This window comes from Porites lutea, chromosome 2, assembly GCF_958299795.1.
Source record: "Porites lutea chromosome 2, jaPorLute2.1, whole genome shotgun sequence".
Classification (NCBI taxonomy): domain Eukaryota; kingdom Metazoa; phylum Cnidaria; class Anthozoa; order Scleractinia; family Poritidae; genus Porites; species Porites lutea.
Genome location: NC_133202.1, coordinates 31,163,166 through 31,189,298, shown reverse-complemented (window position 1 = coordinate 31,189,298; position 26,133 = coordinate 31,163,166). Strand labels below are relative to the sequence as shown.

The 26,133-nt window shown below is 38.9% G+C and overlaps 2 protein-coding genes across 2 annotated transcripts; both read right to left on the bottom strand.

Annotated features, from left to right (window-relative positions):
- Positions 1-4,159: 4,159 nt before the first annotated feature.
- LOC140926831 (ganglioside GM2 activator-like) lies at positions 4,160-7,415 on the bottom strand. The gene is made up of 4 exons (XM_073376516.1): positions 7,280-7,415; positions 6,032-6,227; positions 5,105-5,243; positions 4,160-4,294 (listed from the first exon to the last, which is right to left on the bottom strand). The coding sequence occupies exons 1-4, from the start codon at positions 7,350-7,352 to the stop codon at positions 4,205-4,207; spliced, it is 498 nt and encodes a 165-aa protein (XP_073232617.1). The 5' UTR covers positions 7,353-7,415; the 3' UTR covers positions 4,160-4,204.
- Positions 7,416-10,456: 3,041 nt separating this feature from the next.
- On the bottom strand, positions 10,457-25,707 carry LOC140928315 (transmembrane protein 161B-like). The gene is made up of 12 exons (XM_073378051.1): positions 25,615-25,707; positions 23,896-23,999; positions 23,582-23,695; positions 22,388-22,487; positions 21,590-21,774; positions 18,537-18,688; positions 17,051-17,111; positions 15,510-15,653; positions 14,114-14,239; positions 13,201-13,375; positions 12,851-12,947; positions 10,457-11,093 (listed from the first exon to the last, which is right to left on the bottom strand). The coding sequence occupies exons 1-12, from the start codon at positions 25,615-25,617 to the stop codon at positions 10,873-10,875; spliced, it is 1,482 nt and encodes a 493-aa protein (XP_073234152.1). The 5' UTR covers positions 25,618-25,707; the 3' UTR covers positions 10,457-10,872.
- Between the last annotated feature and the right edge of the window lie 426 nt (positions 25,708-26,133).

Sequence of the window (26,133 nt, the reverse complement as noted above, 5' to 3'; positions counted from 1 at the left end):
GTCACAATTGGAGAGCCGGCACTTGTCTGTGCACTTAAGACCATTCGCAAGGCAGCTATAGTTCGGGAGCCTATACAAGATTTGGTGCAAGAACAAGAAAGTAGCTGTAAAACTGTTGCGGGAGCCGGCTGACCACTCAACCAATCAATCCCTAACTTTTTCTCATCCTGAATCCAGCCATGTCTTAAGGGACTCGGAATTTCAGGGCAGTTCTCAATTCTTCGCCTCCACATTCCTGTTTGCTAGTTTGCTCGACACGCATGTTTATACAGGCAATCAGCGCAAGGTGGTAGTTGGTCGGACTCGATGTTACATCTCTTTGGACAGAACAATCTATATCTTAGCTCATTGATGCTGTTTGTCCCTGGGCGGGAACTGTACATACGACAGGTGAAATTCTGAAGCATCTGGAATAGATTATCTGAGAATTCCCATTTCACTCCTAAGAGGTCAAACATTTCCTGAAAGGATCTCTGTTCTTTGACAATTCAAAGTGCACCAATCTTACCCCGTCCAGAAAGAGCACTTACTGTGTCGCAACCAGTATAAGCGTAAATTTTGACCTATGGCTTGCACTATACTCGTGATGCTGATGTATCTAACTCTTGTTTGTGTTCCACACTTGAAAACTATTGAAGACGGAATTAAGTACTTGAATGACACTCAAAGAATAAATACATCTGTATCTTCTAATACCACAATCAATGTGCTGTAATCCGATCTGGCTGCGTGAGAGAAATGAAAGAAGGCGCACTAAAACCCACAAAAGGTTTTTCCTTCGGGTATTTTCTAACGCTTCCTGGCAATTTACTTCAACATATGTTCTTGGCTTAGGGCCTTGACGCTCACCTGCATACTCAAGCTGGGAATAAGAAATACCATGACCATAACGGTTTAGTATAGACACTAGCTCTGCATCGTTTGTGAGAGTTTTTACAGCATACCACAGAAGAATTTGTTTAGGTGGCTTAATCCTCCCTCTGGTTACTCCAAATAACAGGTCTTGCGCGAACGACTTCATCAACCGCTGGACTCTTTAAGAAGATTATCTCTAACAAATATTTGCTGCCAGTCAGCAAGGTATGCAAAAACGCACTGTCATTGAGCTCTGAAGGGCGCGGTGGCCATGACATTTTGCTTTCTTTGTTTAGAATAGCATCGCGGATGTCAGCCGCAGCTTTCTGAATATTGGAGATCTTCATTGTTGAACCTTTGGTTTCTTTTTCTGCCATAAGGATATTTAGTACATTTCTGGCGATTTGCACTGGCGTTAGGCTAGCAGGGTATAGGAATACACGGTTGCTGTTTAGCAAGTTTTCAAACTTGATCAATTCACTGAATTCTGCTTCTACGTTCCTTTTGATATGCTTCTTTGTTGATGGCTTACATTCCTTAGCCCCTAATGACATTAGATACTCTACAAGTAACTGGATCATCTCAAGCAGCCTTACGTTTTTCTAATTTTCTATCACATCTGATCTTATAAAGTCAAAAAGCATCTAGTAAGCAAATGACCCTAGACGGGCATATTCATCATCCGAAGATTCACTGCTCATATCAGGATTCACACTGCTGCTTGCTTCTGGTCTAGTGCAGCTCCTGTAGCATGTCCTGTGATAACAAGCCTCTGTTGCAACTAATTCGAGCGACACAAGGGCAAGAATCTTGCTGTCATTCTTTTGTGTAGCAATCTTTCTGATAGAGCTATCTGCACGCATATCTCGGCAATGGTCCTTGTACCCTTGAAATATTTTGGCTTTTCACAAAAAATACAAATGCGCTCGTATGTTGTGGAAATATTGGAAGATCCTCGAATAGAGACTCTCCTAGCCACTTGTTCCTGGTGAGTCTGGCTATTGGATGATTGCTGGGATAATTTATCTAATACATTTTTCATTGTAAAAGTGCTTCAACACTTACGATGGTAGTAAATGAGCGAAACTTCATCGTCTCTTAAAGACTTCGAAAGTTGTACGATTTCTTGGTGATTTCTAATCTGTGCTGCACGTAGCAAGGTTTTCCACGAATCCTCGTCTTTAGGATTAACTAAATCACTGCTATCGTCGGTACAGTGAATGATCCACTTCTTCTTGCAGAAACGTTTGACTGCATTTGACTCCTCAGCATCATCAACACTCCTTCTTAGATGAGGACCCTTTTTGTATCAGATTTTTCAGCGTTTAAGTCGCAATGCAAATGCAATAAACAGGGACATAACAGCAAATACGGTATATTATAATTTACGAAAGTCTGGACTTCCAAAAGTTTTTTTTTTCATAGCGGTGCCATGATTTGGAATGAGTTACCACAAAAAACATACGAAGAATAACATCGCTATGTCATTTCAAAAGGGAAGTAAACCAGTTAGCTTTCTAGTTTTCTGTTTCCCAGCACAGGGCAATCATGTAAGCCATTCAGGTGTATGTAGTCTTTATATCCTTTTTACTTCACTGAACCTTCTCAGACTGATGATTTTATCGTGTTTAAATAAACCAAATGTATCTATGTATTAAAAATTGGCATATCATATTGAGTTTTCATTACCGAATAACCGATAATTCAAATAATGTTGACTGCAACAGGTTGATCATTCCTAAAATTAGATTTTATTTCAAAATTTATAAATATATAAACAGATGTTTATGATTGATATGAGCAAAATACATATCGGATTATCGAAGTGAACATTGTACAAGAACTGTAAGTATTTGCAAAATTCTGTTTATTAAGTCAAAAGTTCAAAGACTTTTACCTCAAAAAGTTTTAGCGCTTTATTAACTAGATGATTTTGCTGACTTTTCTTGAAATTATTGCGTTTTATATGGTAAAATGGCTATTAAACCGGCAAATCAAGAACCCACTACCCTTGCCATATTAGCCGCCATTTTGGATTTTACCCATAATGCAATTCGGACGCTACTTTTGAATTTTCTACGCTCTACTTTGGTTAAATTCAGAACAAGTAATATTTTGGCGATAGAAAAATGCAAGAAAAAAATTCTCATGTCTCTCATAATAAACTAAACTACAAAAGATATAGTACATTTTAAGTGCACGTTTAGTATCCTCAAAGGTCATTTCTGGCACTTTTACATGAAAAAAATATCTTGAAAGCTACTCCTACAGAAAGGTTATCATACAAATTTTCAATCTCCACCTTATGTGCTATCAATTCGCAGCAATCATCCTTTGTCCCTCGAATTGGTACCAAAATCAGGATTGGCCCATGGACTAAAACTTGTCGAGTTTTGAACTCGAAAACTTTTTCAAATTCGTGCTTGCGTGATTAGCGCGCGAAAAGCCAAACAACTTGACGCCACAACCATGTTTACATACTCTCATGCAAACACTCCTCTCGGCCAATCAGAGCGCGCGTACTGTCTTAGTTATTTTATAAAAGACAAATAATGGGTGTAACGATTTTTATGTAGACATTCCAAAATTAAACCCATAAAATCGTAGCCGTTTTGACATTCACCCACTCCACAGAGTCTTCCCGGCTCGCTTTCCAATCAGGAAACGAAAAGACCCTAGGGAGGAGGCTGTCAGAGGCCTGGCCTTCGATCATTTTATACAGCTCATTTCCTCATGCTCTTCCATGTCTGTTGTTGTTGTTGTTGTTGTTTTCCCATTATGTAGGCCACGTGACTGAGAGTTGCAAACAGTCAAGTATGTCACGTGACTACGAGCTGCCATTTTTGTTTCTTTGGAAGTTTCAATTTTTTCGACGGACACACGCGGAAACGCTTGCTACGGAGACTAGCCATTACTAGCCCATTACTAGCCAGCGTGGTAAACTTTCCCGATTGAGTTATGGCGCGAAAGTTGTAGCGAAAGCAAAAAGAACAACATTTAGGTGTGGTAATGATGCCTATAGTTACCGGAGTGATATCATGTCCCCTCTTAGAAGATAAGAACTTTTTAAAGTTCTATATTTTATAACCAAACTTCACAGAAGACATTGAAAAAAAAATAAAGACAACGAAAAAAAAGAGAAGATTTGTGAATACCCGGGGAAAATCCAGGTTGTTATAAGTGCGCTAAACAGTATCCAGAGGCAAATGGCAACAAGGATCGAAAATACAGCTTGGGCGACCAAAAGATGATAGATCACAATGACAAGAAATAACTGAATAATTCTGATATTTCAATTTAAAGAGCCTTTAATTTCCTTTTTTTCGTTAGCAACAAAGACATTCTTCAGCTATTCAGTTATTGTCACGACGGCCTCTACACAAGAAATCCTCTTGTTGCTTGCTTTATCTCTCAGATCTGCCTGAACCTTGTACGTGCCCTAAAATACGTAATACAAAAGGATAGCAAATAAGGTGTCTGAGGGCTGAAGTCAAATGTGTCATAACATACGTCAAACACATAATTATCCTCTCACTGTGTAGTAACCTCTTACACTAATAACGAATATAAAATGTTGAAGCCTGTATGTAGAAAAAATATTTTATATATATATATCTATCTTGTTATGTACATTTATTTTATGTCTATCTATATCAAAATACTCGTATCTGATTTAAAGCAAACAGGTACCGCAGAACGAGAAAATTAAAAACTAGAACTAAGCAGAGAATTGGACATGGAGTTATTGATAGGGCTAGGCCGTTCGAGTTAGCTTCTGTTACCATTTTTTATTTTTATTTTTACTTTTCGTTTTCGTTTTTTTTTTTTTTTCACTTTTCCCTTCCCCGTTTTGATAGAGATCTTCAGATTCTAAGACAAGGACTACTACGAGAACGATCAATACTGAGTAGCGCGAGCGTGCGAACCAACGTCATTTTCGTGGGAAAATGTGAACGTGATAGCCATCGTCATTCTATGTCGTAGTGGCGAAAACGAGTTATCAAATGTTAGGAATTGTATCATTTAGCGATCGGGAGAGGGCTTTAACACCTTCAACGGAAATAAGCTAACTAACTTTTGTGGTTAAAAAAAGTACAATTATGCTTTCCGAAGTGTCTATTTTTAGTATAGAGAATAGGCGTGAAAAAGTAAAATTAATTGTCGTCCTCGTCGTTCTCCCCTAAAGCTCTCTAACGTCATCCCGCTGAGGGAGTGATTTAAGGTGTGTATTCATTGTATAGATACTTACACTAGTCAAAAATGAAGGAATATTGACGTCTGGCAAAACGTGCTCCTGTTTTCTCACGATGTACTCTTTTGGCGACCGGAGAGGGCATCTTTCTCCTTCTAGCAAGGAAATTAATTGATTGCATCCGATGTCATGAGTACTGTAAAGAAAAGCACGCAGTTATTATTACTCACAAGAAAATTTGTAACAATTTTAAAGGAAAAATGTTTTAAATATATTTTTCTCCACAAGTCCATTAATGGGTGACCCCTTCTGTGAATCATCAATTTAGGGATTTTAAAAGGTAGCAATAGAGAAAAATTGTAGTTTTCTTTTTAACCATGAAGCATTATGGAGTTCTTAAGAACTCGATCGTGTTTAATCGTTCGAACAGCATGTAAGGGAATCACGGTACGCCTTGGATTCCGGATTTTTTTCAGTGGAGCTTGGATTCTGGATTCTAATCGATAGTGGGATTCCTGATTCCTTAAGCTGTATTCCGGATTCCAAAGCCCAGGATTTCGGATTCCACAAACAAAGTTTTCCGGATTACGGATTCCAGAAACAAAAATTCCCCTAATCGCTGATTTCGGAATCTGCTTCGCTGACATGGGATTAAATCGTGTCCGTGCGTTCATGATCAAGATCAAACGGGAGTAGGTGAAAGTGTTGATTTTTTTTAAAAAAAAAAAATTCTGAACAAGGGAGAGAACCAACAATCAACCCACATATGGCGTCGACCGCAGGATTTGAACCGGAGTCCATTCGTGGGAGGCAAGTGCTCAGTCAAAACCACTGCACCACCTTTGCTTCTAAAAATAACTCTGAATTAACATATACAATTTTTCTATTCCGTCTCTTGTTCGGTGTGAAAATATAACCAACGTCTTTTCTCTCATTTTTTTGTTGTTATTTTGTAACTGATCGATTTAATTTTAATTTACCTACCACTTTCCGAAGCAAGGGATTGGAATCCATATCCCCCACCAGCCCTCTCGCTTCAACGTAACGTCGATTTTATAGTTAATTCCAACAGCACTCTCTACCTTGAACTTTCCACTGAACGTTACTTTTGCCCCCTTTCGAAGGATCACAGGGTGTGGAGAGAGGCTAATGTCCTTTATTTGTATAGGAGAGCTACCATCTGTTCAAGCAAAACAGGAAACAAATTAACGTTTTGGCAAATAAGGGATGGGTTGGTAAGGTTTGAAGTTGTACTCCCCATTTTGCGAAAGTTTCGCATAATATCCATTTCTAGTAAGCTTTTTGGTTACCCTGGTTGTTTGTGAGGACCTCTGGATCACGATATAAGTGGACCATATCATAATTTTATCTTTCGTGCGATGAAAAAAAAAACGGACATAAGGGCCCTGTCTTCAAAGATACAAACAGATGAACTTTTTTGTTGGTCAGTTTTGAGGAACATTCTCGGAAGTGGAAACAAGAAAATTAAGCCTGCAGTGAACTAGAAACAATTGCAAAGAAATGTTGAAAATCGTTGGTAAAATTCTTGCTATGATTAACCCTCGCGGAATGAGGAAGTACCTTATTATAGGAAATTAACGTTCTATGACGGAATTGAAGTATTTGAAATTTAAGAATCGAATTAAAAAATAACGCTATGTTCACAAAAGACAAAACTTGCGGTTGGAACAACAGGAACAAATTTAAACGTACTGATACTGAAATGGAAACTTAGTTCGTGGTCGGTACTTTCCCTAAACGAACGAAAGGGGTCAAGCGAAGAAATCTGCCCAATTCGAGGGTTCTTCACAGTTTCCTGAATACTGGTGGATCACCAACCTGATAAAATACTCCTCCTTCTTAATAGGTTTTCATTCTTAGGCGTGTCAAGAATGTCAAATTGTATCGAGAATTTTGGGCAAAAATAATATTAAACGCTTCACTTAATTAATCGCACGACAATTGACGTTTGCCGAAGAAAATTAACGCGATGCTAATTTTTTGAAATTCGCGTAATACCGTTTCATGAAACAGCTTGAAACGTATGTTTCCTATAAATTATAAGCTAATCGTGTTTGGTAAGGTTAGGGTTAGGGCATAAACAAGCAGCAATACTTAATGCAAATTCACACTAACAGGAAATAAAACCCGTGAACTCTTGACGGATCGATTAATGAGTAAAAAAGAAATTAAGATTGACTATAATATGTAAAAAAATATTATTTAGCTTACCACAGTTACTCCATTTCAGAGCATCAACTGAAAAAGCCACAATGACAAGAAGAAAGGCCCGAGTGAAAACCATAATGAAGATTTTTCCCGAAAAACAGAGGTTGAAAGAGCGCGCGTTATATAGTGTAGCTTTTATTCATACACCCGGAATGAAAAAGGGGTATGATAAAGGAAAAAGAAAGGAAAAACACTGTGAGTTAGAAGACAATTCGTTCTTTTCATCGCTTATCTCACCTGAACAAACTATCCTACAATACAAGTTTCCTCAGGGACAAACAAAATACTCGCTTTGTGATTACACCTTCTTTGTAATTACTTTTTACAATATATATTAACATGGAGTATTTTGTTTTTAAGTTTTGCATGATAATGCTTCTCTTTCACATCTGTAGCCCATAAAAACTGCGATACAAAGCAGTAAAAGAATTATAATTTTCTACTTCGATTCATTGAAACAGTTCGTCCTAGTAAATCATTCTTTTGCTACTCACCTTGGCATATGTTCTCAGGTTGTAAGGCCGTTTCTTCCGCTTTAATCTTATGTCCTTGAGAGAGTGCAAAGTTGTTGTCAAATACTATGTAAGGATTAGAATTGTGCAGAGGTTCATTCGACGCGAGGCAAATATCTTTTCACCTTAATTTGATATGCAAAAATTAGACCCTATCATCTTGAGAGGATCCTTCACATTCTTTCATTTATTACTTTTCCTTTTTTACGTTTAATGTTGTTGATGAGCACCTAAAGGTACGGAAAAACGGGCAACAAAAAACGTACAACTTGTTCTGCAACATTGCTGCAAAACGAGATGAATCGCGATGTTGCGCGTTTCACCACCCATGTTCAAACCTGTTAACAACCTGATTTATTGCAAGACAGGTTTGATGTGGGAGGTAAAACTCGCAACATCGCTATTCAACTCGTTTTGCAGCAATGTTGCCAAACAAGTTGCACGTTTTTTGTTGCCCGTAAGTTTCCGTGCCATAATATTCATCTGTGAAGGATGAACTTGTACAATGACTTGGTCCATTTTTGGTCCAGATTTAACACAAATTAGACCACATGCAATTAACAGCTATACCTTTTAATTCCATGAAAACGTTACCGAGTTCTCGTTTTGTTAAAACATTATACAGTCGACCTCTCAACCACGGTCACATTGCGGACAGAAGAAAGTGGCCGTTGTGGAGGTGGTCGTTATAGGGAGGTAGGGGTGTAATATGACTGATTTTTTTAGGGAGAACAAAAAGAAACAAGACCCCCATAGTGGTGCCGGGCTCATTGGTCTGCCGACAGCGCGTTTGAAGCCGGGCTGAAAAGTAATTATGAATTATATATAGATTTAGCCAGGGCAAAAGCGAGGCTCTCTTTAATATTTATAGTTTACTCAAACAAACTATAAAACCGTGTAATGCTAAAGAAACGGTGAAGACAAGGAGAACGGTAAAAAACAACAACAAGAGGTCTAATTAGAATAAAAGCACCTTTGCACGTGCCCAGCACACTTTTTTGTACATTTCTTTGCCGCTGTTTTGCACGACTACAAAGTGAAACTTTCAGAAACTTTCTAGTTACACGTTTTGAGCCCCGTGCAAACGGACGCAACATTGTTGGCCAACTACTCCCAACATTGCGGGATGTTATATGTTGCGTCCGTTTGCACACCCTGTTTCAGGTTGTTGGATGTTGTCACGTGTTGTTGCGCAAAGTTTGAAGCCGGTCAAACTTTTCAGCCAACGACTCCCAATATTTCTTTTGTTCCGTGATCGTTACCACCGAAGCGTAGCTCAACAATGTTGGATCCGTTTGCACAGCTCTTCCAACATTGTTGGGGCCACGCACGTTCATTACGCATGGTTTACAAAGACTTATGGGTTGTATCCTTCCCACGATGCACTGCAGGTCCCAACATTGTTGGGAGTTGTTGCATCCGTTTGCACACCACTGCCAACACGTACGGCGTCTGTTTGCAGGCAGGCTTATGGAGGAAATGTTGTATGCATGAGTTCCTGTTCACTTATTTTTTTCACTGCCGCACATTTTCACCTTGGTAGCCGCTAGCATTTCTCCTTTTCTCACCTGCGCTATCACATTTTTAAGTGTTCTTCTAGCCTGTACACAGACGTTGCTTTTTTTAAAATTCTTTTCGATAATCGGCTCGACGAGAGCGAGCGCGAGAAAGAAAAATGAATATTTTCTCCTTCCGCCCACCCCTACCCCCTTAAGCTAGCGGTCATTTAATTCCCCGCTGTTTCTATCGTTATCACGCGCGCTCGGTGGACTTGTAGGAGAAAATAGAAAGTCTGTGAACATGCTAGTTTCTTCCAACGAAATTGGTCTTCCTTTTTTTTTTTTTCATTCTTGCACTAGGACTTTCTCTGTTATTCACGTTAATGTAGACATTGAATTTTAGTCTACAGAAAGACTCGGCTTTGTTGTTGTTGTTATTTTTTTTCTCTCTAAAAGCACAGGTGGCCATGCAATTTACCGCTGAAACGCGCGGGGTGCTTGAAATGCAAAATTTCATTCCATCTTACATGAAGGGGTGGACGTACGTACGTACGGACGGACGGACGATTTTGTCAGAACCAAAATGTCTTGGTTGCATAGATAACCAGACTTTCTTACCCATGGTGCTCTGCTGCGCGCGAGAGAGCTTCGCTAAAAATAGCTAGAAAGAACAAAGGATCGGCTATTTTTTTTTTAACTAGGACTCTACCCAACGCACCCCAAATCCAGCTCTGCCCCATTAACTGGCAAATTTTAGCCTAACAGGTTCTTAAAATCCAGGCTCTTAGTCGCAGGGTTTTACTGTATTGCATTTAAAGCCCATCTGACTAGGGAGAGAATTGCAACAAGTTGAAGCTTTCCCCGTGGGGACCGTGGGAGGGCATTGTTTCTGCAGCTCCCGCTCCCTCATCGAAAACTACAAGTAGGTCATGTGATAATACTCTAAATTTTGTCTTTTTCACGTGCACATGTACGCATAATGTATGAAAAGACATGTGGACAAATTACTCTGAAACCTTCATTAGGAAAACAAAACATACAGGCAAAGATGTCTATTTGGTCCAAAGAGTAGAATAATTATTGAAACTCGGAGGTTTAAAGAGACAAGCATTAAACATAAAGGGGAAATCACCATGGTAACTTCTTTTCTGAGTATAGCCTGCATACAGTAACTGTTTCAGAGACTTTATTACGGAGGCCAGGAAAATGTCCTTTCTCTGGCTGAATTTACAACTGATCTCAACTTTCATGGGGCTGCTGTCCAATAATAACATTTCAGTCAAAGGATCAAAGTAGCTTTATCCAGGTTTATCGAAGTGGAATTTATTTCTCCGATAGTTTGGAGAGCGTCGTCACTGCAACACGTCATTCTCGGCCTCGAAATCCATTTCAGTCGATCGCGCAATCCTCGTCTTTCCCTCTTCTGTCTATCCCTGAATCAGCCTAGTCCCTAGGCATTCTCTCTTCCCCCATTGTCCGCGCGAAATCTGGGCGAGTCTTTCTCGGTGACGTCAAAGCTCACGGTGGGGTCCAGTTTTAACCGAGCCGAGAACGTTTAGGGACTAGGCTGCCTATGAGTGTAGTGTCAACTTGCTTCAAACATCTTGAGATAAACAACTCCAAACACCGAGGTGATTAACCAAGACACACACACCCACCACACCATGTAAGACATGATTCCCTGGAACAACGCAGGGGTAAGTACTCCACGCAAGCTCAGAGCGGCTTCTCTCGTGCTATTGGATATCAGTGAGGAATACTGTATACGGGATACACCAACAGGGTTACTGTTCCAGTCTGAACAACCTAAAAAAACAACTTACATTTAATTAATTCATCCAAAATTACAAACAAGGAATGTGTAAATCTTATTATGCCGGTAGATTTCTTTAACCCCACTGTAATCCACAACCCAGTGATCATTGGAAATACGAACTTATAAAATGGCGCCATTAAGTTTTTAAAAAATGTTCCGACTGAGTGCTTCAAAGAGACGGTCAAGTGTGGTGATGCCTGAATGTAAATCTTTTTACTGTTATAGCCCACTTCAGAAACTCTGGGGAGAATGGGTGCAAGCTTTGGGTGCAGTGATTTCTGGGATTGTCTGGGTGGACAAGCGTTAGTTATGATTGGTCGATGGTATTCAAGGCAACTATTAACCAATCATAAGTACATGTAACGTTTGTCCACCCAAACGACCCCAGAAACCTCAGCGCCGAAAGTTTGTATCCATTCCCCCATTGTTTCTGGAATGGGGATTTGGATGTACAATGCCCTTTAACATTCAGACGGTTCTTTGCTACCAAGAGACGTTTTTAATACAAGATAAATTTCCAAAGCAGAGTAGTTAAGAAAGGTGGAATAGCAGGGTACATTAGTACAAAATAAAGAAAGTAATCAAACACGAAGTAGGCTAGAAGTGGCTTTTGAGAAATTATCTTAAGATCAAGATTTAGTTTCTGATTCAAGAGCACTTAAATCGCCTTATTAATAATAAGCAGAGCCTGCACGTCCTTTACTCTTACTGAACGCTAATGTAGGTAGAGATCTTCCGCGTCCCCTACAGCAACCCGGCCTAGTTTGTTCAGTTGGATCAAGCTTTGCCCAACAGGACGGCAAAAAGAAGAGGACGACGACAAAACTTTTGTTTGTGACAAACGTGACTGGCCTATTACTTATGTGTCTTGTGGTGATCTTCACTTAAGTTAATGTGTTCTGGTCTTGTACAAAAAGACCTGTTTAAAGGAGGGTGAAGTTTGGCGGAAGCGTTTTTCAATCAAAATTATTATCACGATGTCACACAAGGTTTACTATGTTCCTTCCTCTCCCGTCCTGTTGCGTAAGCTCGCTAAAGATACAGTAGACGACGACGACGGCAAAACGCTGCAAGCAGAGCCTCCTTTTAGGTAATGTTACACGAGAAGATTCGCAACGACGATTTCTAGTGCAACACAGCGTTGCAACATTGTTGCGACATTGTTTCGAATAGTTACAACATTGTTCCAACATTGCAAAGACGTGTTGCGCTGAAAACCGTCGTTACGAATCGTCCCGTGTAACATCACTTTGATCGAGGAGGAGAAAGGAGGCTCTACTTGAATCTTTTGTCAATCTTTTGAAGTAATGGCAGCCCCAACTTCAGGACTAGTCAGTCTTATTTCATCTCGTAAAACTGGGTTTTTGTGTCCGACTATCCGTTTATCGACAAACCGCTGTCCATAACAGAGCCCGTTGTACCATGCGGAAAAATATTATAGGCTTAGCAACATGAAATGCATGCTCAAAAAAGATCTTACTCGATTCATGTTGAGTCTTTCTCGAGTACACCAACTTCAACAAAGCGAAAGAAAGGCTGTACTGGGTGGCTGCGCCAGCAAAGGTTATGAAATCGAATCCCAGCCAGGCACCGACACTAAAACAATATATATTTTTCCCAAAGAATATTTTTATGCAGCAAAATTCATTCCTCGGTAACGTTCAAGTTAGTTTGCGCTCACAACGTTAGAGGATTTCTTGTGGCCATAGCCAAAGCCCCTTTTGACGTAGTCATGTTGTAAACCTACCCAATGTACGCAGCATCAATACTGAGAAGAGAAGGAGAATCGTTGGGGCTAGGTATTGAAGAGCAGCCGCTGACAAGTAATAGAACACGCGGGCGACCTGTGTAATACGAACAAATTTAACTTTAATTGAGCGACAAAAAATAAACAAAGTAATTTAAAAACATAGTATTAACTGCCTTATAATTCACAAGTGAAAAAAAGAGACTTCGTTCTGAACAAACTACAACTTCGACTGAAAAACTGTCTGTATCAACTTCAAATATATCATTTCAAAGTCTATTTAAAGTCAAAGAGGCACATATTTGCTGAAGAGAAATGAAAAGAAAGGAAAGAGAAAATGGATTTATCACCTTTCTTTGTAAGTCCACATTTGATATCCTCCCTGTTTCTTTCTTCATCTTTTCAATTCTCTCGTGAGCCATGTCTAGATATGACTGAAGATGTCGCCAAACTAGACTAAGCCGTAAAACGCAAAACAAAAGCAACGAGCTGAAGCGTAGGTTATTGTACCCTTTCTCTGTTAATCTGAAATCAAATATTACAACGGGAATCAGTGATAAACACTGCGCATGTCAAGTGCCTAGTGGCCTCCTTAAAAGGCAGCGCATTCTGTACAAGGGTACTTTGCAAGCCTGAGAAAACAGTCCATATTTCGCGACGCCACCACTAGTTTCTCGCCAAAATGACGTCTGAGGAACAAACGAAGAAATTCCATACTGATGACGTGAAACTTCCCAGATCAGGAAAGGGCTTTGTATTGGTTGTAGCTAGTTGCCCTCACAGCACAACCAATCAGAAGCAATATCAAGATCAGGGAAGTAACACGTCATCAGTATGGAATTTTTCCGCTCGATCGTCAGATTCCATTTCGCGGGGAAAACTGTGGGTGGCGTCGCAATATGTGGGCTGTGTTGTTGGGTTATAATTTGCGCGTTTCACGAATACGTAGAGGGTGGCATCATTCCAAAAATACATTTTGAAGTCTACAAAAAGAAAAAAATAGGGATACCTAAACTCTCAGAGAAGATTAATCATTTTGCTAATTTTGAAGACACGTTACGCAATTTCAACATTTGAGTATGGTGACAAAATCCCTTGGTGCTACTTCCGTACTTCAGTCACTGTCATGCATTGCGTTGAGTCCCAGGTAAGCTTACAATATATTACAGGCATTACCATTTACATAATCTAGCAGTAAAGTAAGTAAAACAGTGAAGTATAAATAAAGTGATTGTAGACTGAAAACATAACAGTCAAAATTACACTGGTTGGCTGTCTTTACTGTTGGGATCTTTCCATGAACCAGCCAATAGGGGTCCTTGTACGATGGGCGTTACCCATAACAGAATAAGGAACAAAGGCGCCACGAAATTCACGTGGAGACAAACCCTAAAACAGAAAAAGAAAAGATGAAGATCATCAAAATAATCATCTTTCATGGTGTTTTATAATCATATCCGCGACCGCAGTAGGACATTGGGCATAAACCCCAGTGCAAACGGACGCAACATTGTTGGCCAACAGCTCCCAACATTGTTGGATGCTACATGCTGCTTTCGTTTACACACCCTATTGCTAACCTCAGATCAGGCCTAATTTTAGCAGTTCTCGTACATTCTCTCTTACGTCGTCCTTTACAAAACGAAACGAAAATAGAGCCTGATCTCAGGTTACCCTGTTGCACGTTATTGCGTGTTGTTGGGAGTTGTAGCGCAAGGTTTGAAACCTCAAAAACTAACACTTCAAAATTCCAATTCGATCTGGAACGCACGGACACGTTTAAACGAGTTCACATGAACTCCTTTGTGCTTCGTGGGTAAAGAAGCAATTTACAGTTTACAATTTTTTTTACCGGTCAAACTTTTCAGCCAACGACTCCCAACATTTCTTTTGTCCCGTGACCACCGAAGCGTAGCTCAACAATGTTGGATCCGTTTGCAGCGCTTTTTCAACATTGTTGGGGCCACGCACGCTCATTACGCATGGTTTACAAAGACTTATGGGTTGTATCCTTCCCACGATGCACTGCAGGTCCCAACATTGTTTGGAGTTGTTGCATCCGTTTGCACACCGCGGCCTACAGGGACGCAACAACTTCCAACGTTCTTGGGCCAACAATGTTGGGAGTTGTTGCGTCTATTTGCATGTAGCTTAAAGGCATTGTCGGTTCACCGACTGATTTTGCAGTTCTTTAGTAATTGGTATAAACTCGCAGACATCCTGCATACTTCTAGGACTGGAATGTTGTTAGGTGTTTGATTTTGGTAAGTCTGAAATATAGCGATCTGGATACATAATTATAATCCTGTTTCCCTTCACTTGCGATATAGTCTTTTAGGATTAATTTCTTTGCCTCTGTAGGTTTCACCGTGAGTAACTGACAGAACTAAACAACACTGGACTAGAAATGTCGTGACAAACATTCTTTGAGTAATTAGAAAGTCCCCTGTGCTGAACACTCTATTTTCCAGTCCCCCATAACGCACTTTAATTACCCTCACGCCCAAATATTTTTTTGAAAATGTAGTCCTCCCAGGAATATTAAAGGGCAAACTGAGTGTACTTATATGGGGGATTCGAAAATAGAGAGTTCCCAGAGTGAAGGAGGCACTCGCTTCATAAAACTGAGTAAAGACCTAGAAATATAAGTTGAACTTACAGCATAACGCGAGTTTCTCGACAGTAGAAAAGTGAATCCAGGTACATGTTTGCCAAACGCATGCCAGGAAAGCTTAGAAAAGCACCAAGCACAGCAGAGGCCACAGCGAGGAACAGTTTGAACACCCACCTAGGAGTCGGGCCACTGCGGAAGAAAAAATGATTCATTGTGGAAAGATTATCAAAAGAACGCAGTTTTCTAGTTTTCTTCATCAGCGGTTACCAATTGCTATTCTTTAACTGTTTGTGACTTACCAAAGATTCCAGTATCATTTGACTCACCCTTAATGCTTCTGATACACTTTGACTTCAATAGCTCATTGTTTTAAATGTTGTCGACTAGGCTCGATTACAGGCTGCTGTTCGAGAAATGAGGACTGGCCCGGAAAAAGCCGCAGAAAGAAAGCAGTTGTGTATTGTTAACGGTTCAAACAAACCACTCTTTTTTTGGGTGTGTTACAACACTCATTGAGTTTGAATTATGATAAGCTTCTATGAAAGCGATACTGATGACTAACGTGATTAACGTGACTCAGAGAAAAGTCTGAAAAGCCTTGCATATCTACATATATACAGCTTTATTCATCAATGAACGTTTCGCTGTTTCAAAAGTGAAACTTTTTGAAATAAGTTAAAAAATGTCTGCAAGATACTAGACCAACAAATGACCGACAAACGAGGCTGGGGAGTTCTTCTTCACATTCAACTACCGCTCTCTTGGACTTGTTTGCATTCGCATAAACAACACGTACAGTAGGTAGACCAAGGTAATGATACGACAGCATTTAGTTTAAGAGGTATTAAGAATCTTTCGAAGCGAAAAACGCAACAGCTGACGTCATCTGCTCGTGACTACTCCCTGATAATTAGGGACCCAAAGATCCAACGACGAGAACGTCAAAAAAGCAACAGGATTAATGAGCAAAAACAAAATTTCTGCAGGTACATGACGCTTTCTTGTGCATTTCGTTGCCGTCACTGCACGACTACGAAGTTAAAATGCCGGACTTTACGTTTTATGGAGGAAGTAAACAAGTCACGACGAAATTTTCCTTTTCTTTATGAACTTGGGTATTGTTCTTAGGAACTCAGCTCCAGGAGAGTTCGCCTGCATGTGACAAAGTGAATCGAAATAATTGCGATAAATATTGAAAGAACCCGAAATCACTTTTTAAACGACCTTTACTCTCGTTGCGGCCTTCGCCGTCGTCTTTGCTTAACCTCCCCACAATGTCGTCGTCGCCTGAATACACGAAGTGTCTGTTGAGAAGTATAGGGGAAGGTGAAACTTTAGAACTGAATTTGCCAGATTTAAATGAATTGTAAGCCCTGTTTTCCACATGATCGCAACGCCGTTCAGCGACCTTAACGACAGTAGTACAGTGTAGCGATAAAAGATCACAACATCTTTCAATCAATTTTAATTCTTATAAATTTTCCCCTCATCACGTATTTATAACGTTAGAAGAATTGACGTTGATGAATATTAGAAATCTAAGAGTTAAGCGAATTTAAATGTATAAGGCAATTGCCAAACCTGACCTGGATGAAATCCCTTGCTTTTCCATGAACTCTGTAACCTTTTCTGAAAAAGACTCGTAACCTGACATTAAAACAAAACAAGTAAAGATCAGCGGTCAACTTTAATTATTCTGCAGATCATTGGAACAATAAGTTTTAGGCGAGTGAAAACAACTACGCGGCGTGCCTCAGTTGCTTGACGCCCTGGCCTCGGTTGTTTACTTTCGCCTGAAAAACCTACAAAATAGCCGGAAGGGACTATGTTCCCGGAACCCCCTAGTTGTTCAAGGTTCACACTTCCGGCGCGAACGTACGGTTCAAGTCTGCCAGCTCAACTTCAGCATCCGTTACTTCCAAATGCTACCAAAAACCCTAAAAAATGTTGAATAGAATTATATGTTCGAACATTTCTTAGTTAAACTATAATTCTTAACCCCGTTCCAAGGGTTCTACACGGAGCGAGACAGGGACGAGTGGGAGATGGGGACCCCTTGGAACGAAGTTGTATAATCCTGAGGAAATAAATTGTTACGGAAACGACAAAAAAATTTTCTGTAGGGTCCGTTAAAACCATATCAATAACAAAAATATATTTTTTTAGAATAACATTTGTATTAGAAAGCCGAAGGTCATCTCAAGGGGGGGGGGGGGGGGGGGGTGCGCACCCCTTGCACTCACCCCCTAGATACGCCCCTGCCTCTCATATGCAAGTTCCACTAAATCTGGCATAATGTGTGATCGCTTACGTAAAGTACAACTGCATTTTTTGAAATGAAAATAGATGACTAGATTAAAGGAAAACAAAAAAAAAGACATTTTTGCGACATCAATTGAATAGGTCATTTCCGAATTGCCACAAGCCTCTGTTTCAAAGAGAGGCTAAGTGCGAAGCCATTGATATGAATTTTTTTTTTTTCTTATTCTCACGCAAAAAAACTCATTTTCACGAGGAACGTTTTGCACTTACCTTATTTTTCACCTTTACCTTTAATAGTATTTAAACAAGTGGTCGGTTTAAAAGGGTTGTCATTATGTTTTGTCTTTCAGCTTTATAACCTGTGTTTGTATTTAACAATTATTCCACGAGGGCGCGTTGGATATGAGATGATAGATAGCCAACGGGGCGCGTAGCGCCGAGTTGGCTATAATCATCTCATATCCAACAAGCGCGAGTGGAATAATTGTTTAATAAAAAAATAACTAAGATAGTACGAGCGTTCTGATTCGTTTAAAAGCTATGGTTTATTGTGCCAGTAAACTCATAGTTTTACTTAAAGTTATTATGTAAAAGCAAAAGACCACACTTTCTATGGGTTTACCGGCGTGATAACCCACTTGGGATATTGGGAGAACACAAGAAAAGCTTGTAAATCACTCGACTTCGGCTCGTGATTTACCAGCTCTTCTCGTGTTCTCCCAACATCCCGCGTTATCACGCCGGTAAACTCATGGAAAGTGTTGTCTATTACTTAAATAAACAATCATTTACCACTTTATACTTGCTTACCTTTATCAAGACCAAAGTCTAGAAGAGACTCGTCAATCACAAGCACAGCCATGGCAACAACAAAAAAGAACAAACCAAACGTCAAACACATGGAGCGTTCACCAGTGTCATCACCTCTCCAATAAGCTGCTGCCAGTGAAAACAGAACCTTGCTGGTATTAAGTTTAGGGAACAAGATGTAAGGTAAATAAATCAAACTGGAATACTGAAGAGATAAATAAGTTTGGGAAAAGGGAAGGAGAACCTCTAGGTGCACTGATATGCTAAATGGTTCAATATTACATATGTATTTTTGGTTTAATTTTTGTTTTCCCTAATTTTTCAAACTCATTCTCATACATAACCATACCAAAAACAAAAGAAAATAAATCCAGGACCGCAACAAATCCACCTCTCAAAGACGACAACCTCTGACACGTGACCACTTTTTCAGGGCTTGAAAAAAGTTTCGTCCGATAGTCCAGGACCAGTAGATATTTTTGCTAGGAAAGAAGCTTTCAAACCTCACTTTCCCGATGGGCAAGAGTCCAAGCAAGTCATCCTCTAACAAAACTACTTGCTGTATTGTAATAAACTGAATTATGCAACTGAATTGCCAAACAAACCAATAACCATGTCTTGGAACCAAAATATACTGGCAAAATTTCACACCTTCACATTATTACAGTCAACAAAAGTGTGAGCAGCCCTCATCAGCAAACAGCAACCTTGCATGAGCAACCAGTTAGTCACTGCATTTACAGCTGAACCTCTTGTATGTACCCACATCAAGTAATATACCACCAAATCTTACCATTTTAAGGTGGCTCGATACAGTTTTGCAAAGCCAATACCTCCCAAGTTTGAGCATAGACTACGTCGCCATAAACAGAGTTTTGGAAAAATTGCCCCCACAGTTGTATTAGATAAAGAAGAAAATCTTTTATGACCAGGGTTGAAATGACATCGGAGTTGTCATAGCAACGAAATGACGCTATTACCTATTTTACTTACAGAAGTATTTCTCGGCACTGGGAACTGTTCTTCCAAAATCATTCACGGGAGCTTTTTCCTCCAATAGCCGCCTCGATGTTCGTGAAGTTTAAGCGAAATCTGTAAGAGCGTTATCGAGATATTTTGGAAGAAAGATTTTGTGGTTAGAAATACGGTAAAAAATGGATAATCTTGATGTTCGGCTGTTATCTGTAGAAAATGGAGCGCTTTTGACATGCAATTTCACCTCATAGTAGTGTCAATCTTTTTAAAAACGTGTGTGAAAGACCGTGGAGATAGCTCCAGCCGATTGCTAGAAAGAAGGATTTGATTAGTATGTATCGAGGCGCTTTTGTTGGCGGTTTTTGAACATTTTGGTCTACTTTAACAAATTAGCGAATATTTTTTAAACCGCTCGATAGATTTTTTTAAAACATTAAGATTCTTGAGGTTAACGTTCCTTTTATATGACCTTTTAGTTTCAAGATTATTGATATATTGTAAGGCAGTAAAATCAGGGCTACAATGCGCCAATATTTTGGCAGAAATTTTGTGTTTACAAATGTGAGCCTCTCATTATTCAGGGTATTGTCTCCAAGTTTCATAGTTTCGCGCATAACAATAGCTAGCATTTTTGCATATGTCAAATGCATTGTTAGTTACTGTTGTTCACGTGAAAATGAAACTTGGAGACAATGCCTTGAATAATGAGATACTTTCACTTGTAATAACGAATCTTCCGATAAAAAAGTAACGAATTGTAGCCGTTATTTTACTGCCTTACAATGTATCAATAATCTTGAAACTAAAAGGTCATATAAAAGAAAGGTTAATCTCAAGAGTCTTAATTTAAAAAAAAAATCTATCGAGCGGTTTAAAAATTATTCGCTAATTTGTTAGAGAAGACCAAAATGTTTACAAAACCGCTAACAAGAGCGCTTCGATACATACTAATAAAACCCTTCTTTCTAGCAATCGGCTGCAGCTATCTCCATGATCTTTCACACACGTTTTTAAAAAGATTGAAAATAGTATGAGATGAAATTGCATGTCAAAAGCGCTTCATTTTCTACAGATAACGGCCAAACAATAATATTGTCCATTTTTTACTGTGTTTCTAACCATAAAAACTTCATCCCAAAATATCTCAATAACGCTCTTACAGATTTCGCTTAAACTTCACGAACATTGAGGCCCCTATTGGAGGAAAAAGCTCCCGTGAACGATTTTGGAAGGACAGTTCTCAAAGCCGAGATATACTGCTGCAAGTAAAATAGGTAAAAGCGTCATTTCGTTGCTATGACAACTCCAATGACGTTGCAACCCTGATCATAACAAATTTTCATCTTTATCTATTAAATACAACTGTGGGGGCAATTTTTCCAAAACTTTGTTTATGGCGACGTAGCTTATGCTCAAACTTGGGAGGTATTGGCTCTGAAAAACTGTATCGAGCCACCTTAAAGGGACAGGTTCACGGTTCAGTGCATGCTCATTTATCAAAATGCTGCTTTTGAGCCAGGGCATGCTGTATCGTCTATGCAAGCAATATGATCATGTCATCAAAGAACCAAACTGCACACTCCCCTGGCAGTCACTTGCTCTTGATCAACTTAAATATTTGCAAATAGCTGTAAATTAATCAACGATGGAATAAAACCTTCGCGTCAACAACAAATTCAATGTTGGTGGTGTTAGCATAATCCACTAATTTTTTCTTCGATTTTAGTACTCCACTATCTTACCTTGTTACTCTGAAATACACTTCTACTTTGAAATACACTCTGAGATTGCTGAGATACATGTGAGTGGGATTATTAACCAACAGAATTAATAATTATTGGAAAAAAGTAATTTAATTAATGACCATGCACATAACCGTGAACCTGTCCCTTTAATTTTTGGTTGGTTTCATACAGGGAATGGTTTAGCCTATGGACAAAGACCTTTATCAGGGGGATATGTTGAGAAGTCACAAGCAAGCTGCATACAAAAGGAGAAGGAGGTTCAACTTCAGTGGCAAATTTCCAACCCCTAAAAATGTTTTTATTCTAAAATGATGTTTCTTGAACAAAGGATACAGTGAAAAGAAGATGACAAGAAAGTTCCACACCAGAGCCAAATTCAACTCCTGAGTATAGATTTCCGGTAAAAAGAATGCAAAGATCTCCACAAGAACATTGATTACAACTGCACAAAGTGAAAAATCAATGAGCCATTTGTAATCGCTGTAGAGAAACTGCGGGAGCAAGTCAATTTCCTCAATCTGAAATTGAAAAAAATCAACACTATATGGTAACTATATAGATATTTCCAGTCCTTTTTGACAGGACCACACATAGAAAAAATAGCACCACCGATCAGGAAAAAATGCCCAAAAATCTTTAAAGTTGCCAGTTTTGAAAGTGATTTATTTTGACAAAGTCAATCCGCACATTAGCCAATTTCACAGTTCTTTGTATGACTGAAGGGAGAGATTTCTGCACCCATCCGCCCTTCCCAATTTTGAAAAGCTCTTTCTAGCAGTGGTAATGGACATTCAGTAACTGGTACTTTATTAGAGGCTGAATGCTTATTAACTTTTCCTCCCTACAGAATGGGCACTTATTCAACACGTGCACTTATTCGGTTGGACGCTTAATTGAATAAACACGGGATACTTCTTGAAGTGAAATTTGGGTTGAACATGTAAAATCTGAAGAGATCAATCCATCCTATACATGTATTCAAGTGCCACCATCCAATAACAGCTTAGTATAAATGTGTATAGCATAATGATTTATAACATTAAATTATACTGTCTTATTCATCTTGAAATCAGCCCTAATATATAATTCTTCATTATAATAAAATATCAATAATACAGAACATTATTTTACCATGGCCTTATCTAGCTGAACATCAATGTTACAAGGAACTGTAAATGTCTTAAGATCATCACTGTTAATTCCTCCAGGAGCTGCATTTGTTTGCCTCTTTCTATAACACATGTACAAATAAAGAACAAAAATAATAAACCCAACCCCAACTTCTTTTGTTCTGGCATAAATAATGAATCTTATAATTTAAGCTCAACCAGAGAAACTCGTCCCTATCTATTTACAGGAGGGTAAAAACCCTACAACAAAATTAATCAGAAATTCTATTTGAATAAGCTGCTGCAGATATCAAGCTAAAGGTGAATTTCCCAAATAAAAAACTTAAAATTATGCAAAATCCAAAGTTTGTTTTCTTCATTCTCCAGGAACTACTAAGCGAAATTAGCTGGGTTTTGGCAGGAAGATTTGTCAATAATGTAGCCAAAAAATGCTGTATCACTGATTCTCACACCAATTCTAATAGTACACTTGGTAATGAGAGTTGTGTAGCATGATATGATTCTCATTGCACAGGAAATTGGATGTGACTGGTATAAACTTACTCAATAGTTTCGTATGTTGCTGTAGCTAGACTACAGGCAGTTCAGAATGCTGCAGCTCGTGTTGTCACACTAACACCGAAGCATGTTCATATAACTCCTATTTTAATTAATCTTCATTGGTTACCAGTTAAGTTTAGAATAACTTTTAAAGTCCTTTTATTGGTATACAAGGCCCTTCATGGCCTTGCACCTTCTTATATTTCTGACCTTTTGAATTTTAAAACATACTCTAGGTCATTGCGTTCTTCATGTAAAGAATATTTAGTGGTTCCAAGAAGCAGATTGAAAACATATGGAGACAGAGCTTTCTCTATTGCAGGACCTAAATTGTGGAACGATTTACCTCTAGAGATTAGGAAATGTGCTTCAGTGGCAACTTTTAAGAAATCCCTTAAAACTTTTTTATTTAAGTTAGCATATAGGTTATGAGATTCCTTTTGTTTTAAGATGTTTTTGATTTATATAGTAGATAACTTAGGCTATATTTGAATTGTATTGTATATTGTAGATATTTTATAATTTAGATTTTTTTTTTTTTTTATATATATTCTTTTTTGTAATTAGGTAGCGCTTTGGACAATTATTGGATTTTAGCGCTATATAAATAAAATTATTATTATTATTATTACCTAGTGAAAGTGAATTCACAAACCTTGAATCTGCAGATGTGGCCTTCCTGCCTTTACCTTTGGTTGCATGGCCAGTAGCATTCTTGCCAATCAGTGACTTAAGCTCGTCATCAGTTGGATGGAGGTACCTTACAAGACTTTTACAGACATGACAAATGAGATTAGTCTCAGAGGAAATGACGATATGAGCCCTAATACACACAAGTCTGAAAGAAATCGCTTTTTAAATGAAAAAGTTTCAGAAAATGAAGAAAAGAAAACATCAGTCTACAAAAGTTATTACATCCGTTTTTGCTTAAATATAATACATCTAATAATTAATGATCTCATCACTAACTGATTGTTACAGAGAATCCATCTTGCTAAGGAAATGTAGGGTGAGAACTTTTGAAGCATGGTTGCCATCACAACACTCAACACAAACTGCACTCCAAACAGTGCCTGCAAATGTCAAAGTATAGCAAAATGAATTGACTGAATATTTGTTCATTTTAAAACAAAAAGTGACCACTATTTTTAACTTGGTGCAAAGCATGCCTGGGAAAAAGCCTGGACCTAATAGCTGCAGTGTTTGAAAGAAAAAAAATAATAAAGGACTAAGTTACACTCTATTTTTTCTTTTCATTAGCACAAACAGAAATTAAACGTTATCTGTCTGGAATAAAAGTTTTTGTGCTTTCATGGAGATCATTAGAAAAGTCGTGCCTCATCAAAGTAAACAGAGTCTCCATTTCCAAAAGCATTGCCTGCCTCAGAGAAAGAAGACTTTGCTTACAGGGAACACTCCTCCATTTTTTCAAGTTTTTTTATTTCTGCAGTTCACATTATCTTCATTCTATTGTACAAGAATAAAATTAAATAAAGGAAACTCTTTTAAGAACACTTAAAACTGCAGAGCACCCAACCATGTAATAACCAAGACCTAGAAAGGTGGTTACATAGCTACGCGGCTACCCAGCTGCCAAGCTATGCTGCTGCACGATTATGTGGCTTCACAGCCACATTTCCAAGTGGATATGCTGCATTAAGCTTTATGCAGATCTAACATTCTCTCTGTCACTTGTCACATGTAAGTTACAAGGCAGAGGTGTGTTTTAGCAACACCCTTATCACACATTTTCTACACAGTCAACCCCCCAATAAGCGACCACCCAAAATGCAAAGACTGAGAGGTTGCTTATGGACGGTGGACATTTACAATAATCGAACCACAGTGGGCCTTTTCCGAGGAGAGGTCCAGGCACATCTACTTTTTGGAAGATAATTTATTGCATGCAATGTCTAAGTTATGACATGTGTAGTTCCATGTTGTCACTTAATTTCTTCATATATTCTTAGTAGCATAGAGCATACAGCGGAAGTAAAGATCAGAGAATGCATCAAGTAGTTGCTTACAAGAGGTTAAAAACAATGGAATTAATCATTAACCATCAGACCCAAAAAGTGGTTACAGTTCTTTACAGGAGGTGGTCGTTTACTAGAGGTTCCAACTGTAAGGCTTAATTTCACTGGGAAAATTTGAGGGTTTTGGATTGGTGGTCTTTTATATGGGATTATTGTGTTCACAGTTTAAAAAAGTTTTGAGGCCCAAAGAGGCTGTGAAAAGCGTTTTTCTCCACAAATAATATCTATAGTTAAAAATTATGGGGAGAAGCATGCCCTTAAACCCACTAGAATGATGGGTCGTCTTCTTAAAATCTTAAAAGAATTTTTTTTCCTTTCATTCTTTTTGTACTGAATACGTCGTGTACAGGGAAGGGAAGATTTGTATCTTTTAAATGGAAATGGCCTCCATGAAGTGTGCCTTAGGTTTGGGTTCGGCTGGGTTCTTACATCGGACATTGTAAAACTTAAATTAAAATTGGAAACTATAATTCACTTTGACTGTGCCTTCCCTTTTATGTGCATGAAAAAAGCATGTTCTTCGGTCACGCTACCCCATACTACTAATAAAACCCGCAATTTCGAACTTTATTGTCCAAAATATCACTATCCACTTTAGAGAGAAATTCCTTTCTCGTAGAAAAAAAAAAAGTTACTGTATAACAAGACTTACCATGACTTTTCTCCGTTTAACCTGTAAGATTTTCTTTCTTTTCACTTGATATTCAAGGCCCCGAAAGCCGCCATGATGAATTAGCAGCCAGGCCTTCTGCCTGAGAAAAACTGGGAACGAAGAGAACTGGCCCTAAACTGACGCGCGGTGGTCCATGGGTAAAACAAAGAAAATTGTCGTCACGTGACCTACGATTCTTGTCCGAGAAAGAAGCTACGCAGGCTGGGGGGGAACTCGCAAACCCATGTGCGTTTTTTCGCATTGACTATTTTCCAATTGCCCATAATACACTCTGTTTGCCCCCCAAATTTTGCATAACTTATTGTCTTAAAATGCTCTTGGGAAAATGCAATACTCCCAGGAGCATTTAAAAACAATGGTTTATGCAGAATTTGGGGCGCAAACAGAGTGTATTATGGGCAATTGGAAAATAGAGAATACGCAGCAACCTTGTCCCCAGGGCGCTTTTCCCTGGCTTTGGAGGTATACGCAGGTGCCGAGTACAAATTACGCGCCTTT

Excerpts from the sequence above, each read along its gene's own strand:
- LOC140926831 (XM_073376516.1), bottom strand. The coding sequence starts at position 7,352 with ATGGTTTTCACTCGGGCCTTTCTTCTTGTCATTGTGGCTTTTTCAGTT. Across the intron at positions 5,244-6,031 it reads ATCCCTTGCTTCGGAAAGTG|TACTCATGACATCGGATGCA; the intron begins GTAGGTAAATTA and ends TTTTCTTTACAG. Across the intron at positions 4,295-5,104 it reads TTCCTTCATTTTTGACTAGT|GGCACGTACAAGGTTCAGGC; the intron begins GTAAGTATCTAT and ends TACGTATTTTAG.
- LOC140928315 (XM_073378051.1), bottom strand. Across the intron at positions 15,654-17,050 it reads AAGCAAGGGATTTCATCCAG|TGGCCCGACTCCTAGGTGGG; the intron begins GTCAGGTTTGGC and ends TTTCTTCCGCAG. Across the intron at positions 11,094-12,850 it reads ATTGATGCTGCGTACATTGG|GTTGTTCAGACTGGAACAGT; the intron begins GTAGGTTTACAA and ends TTGTTTTTTTAG.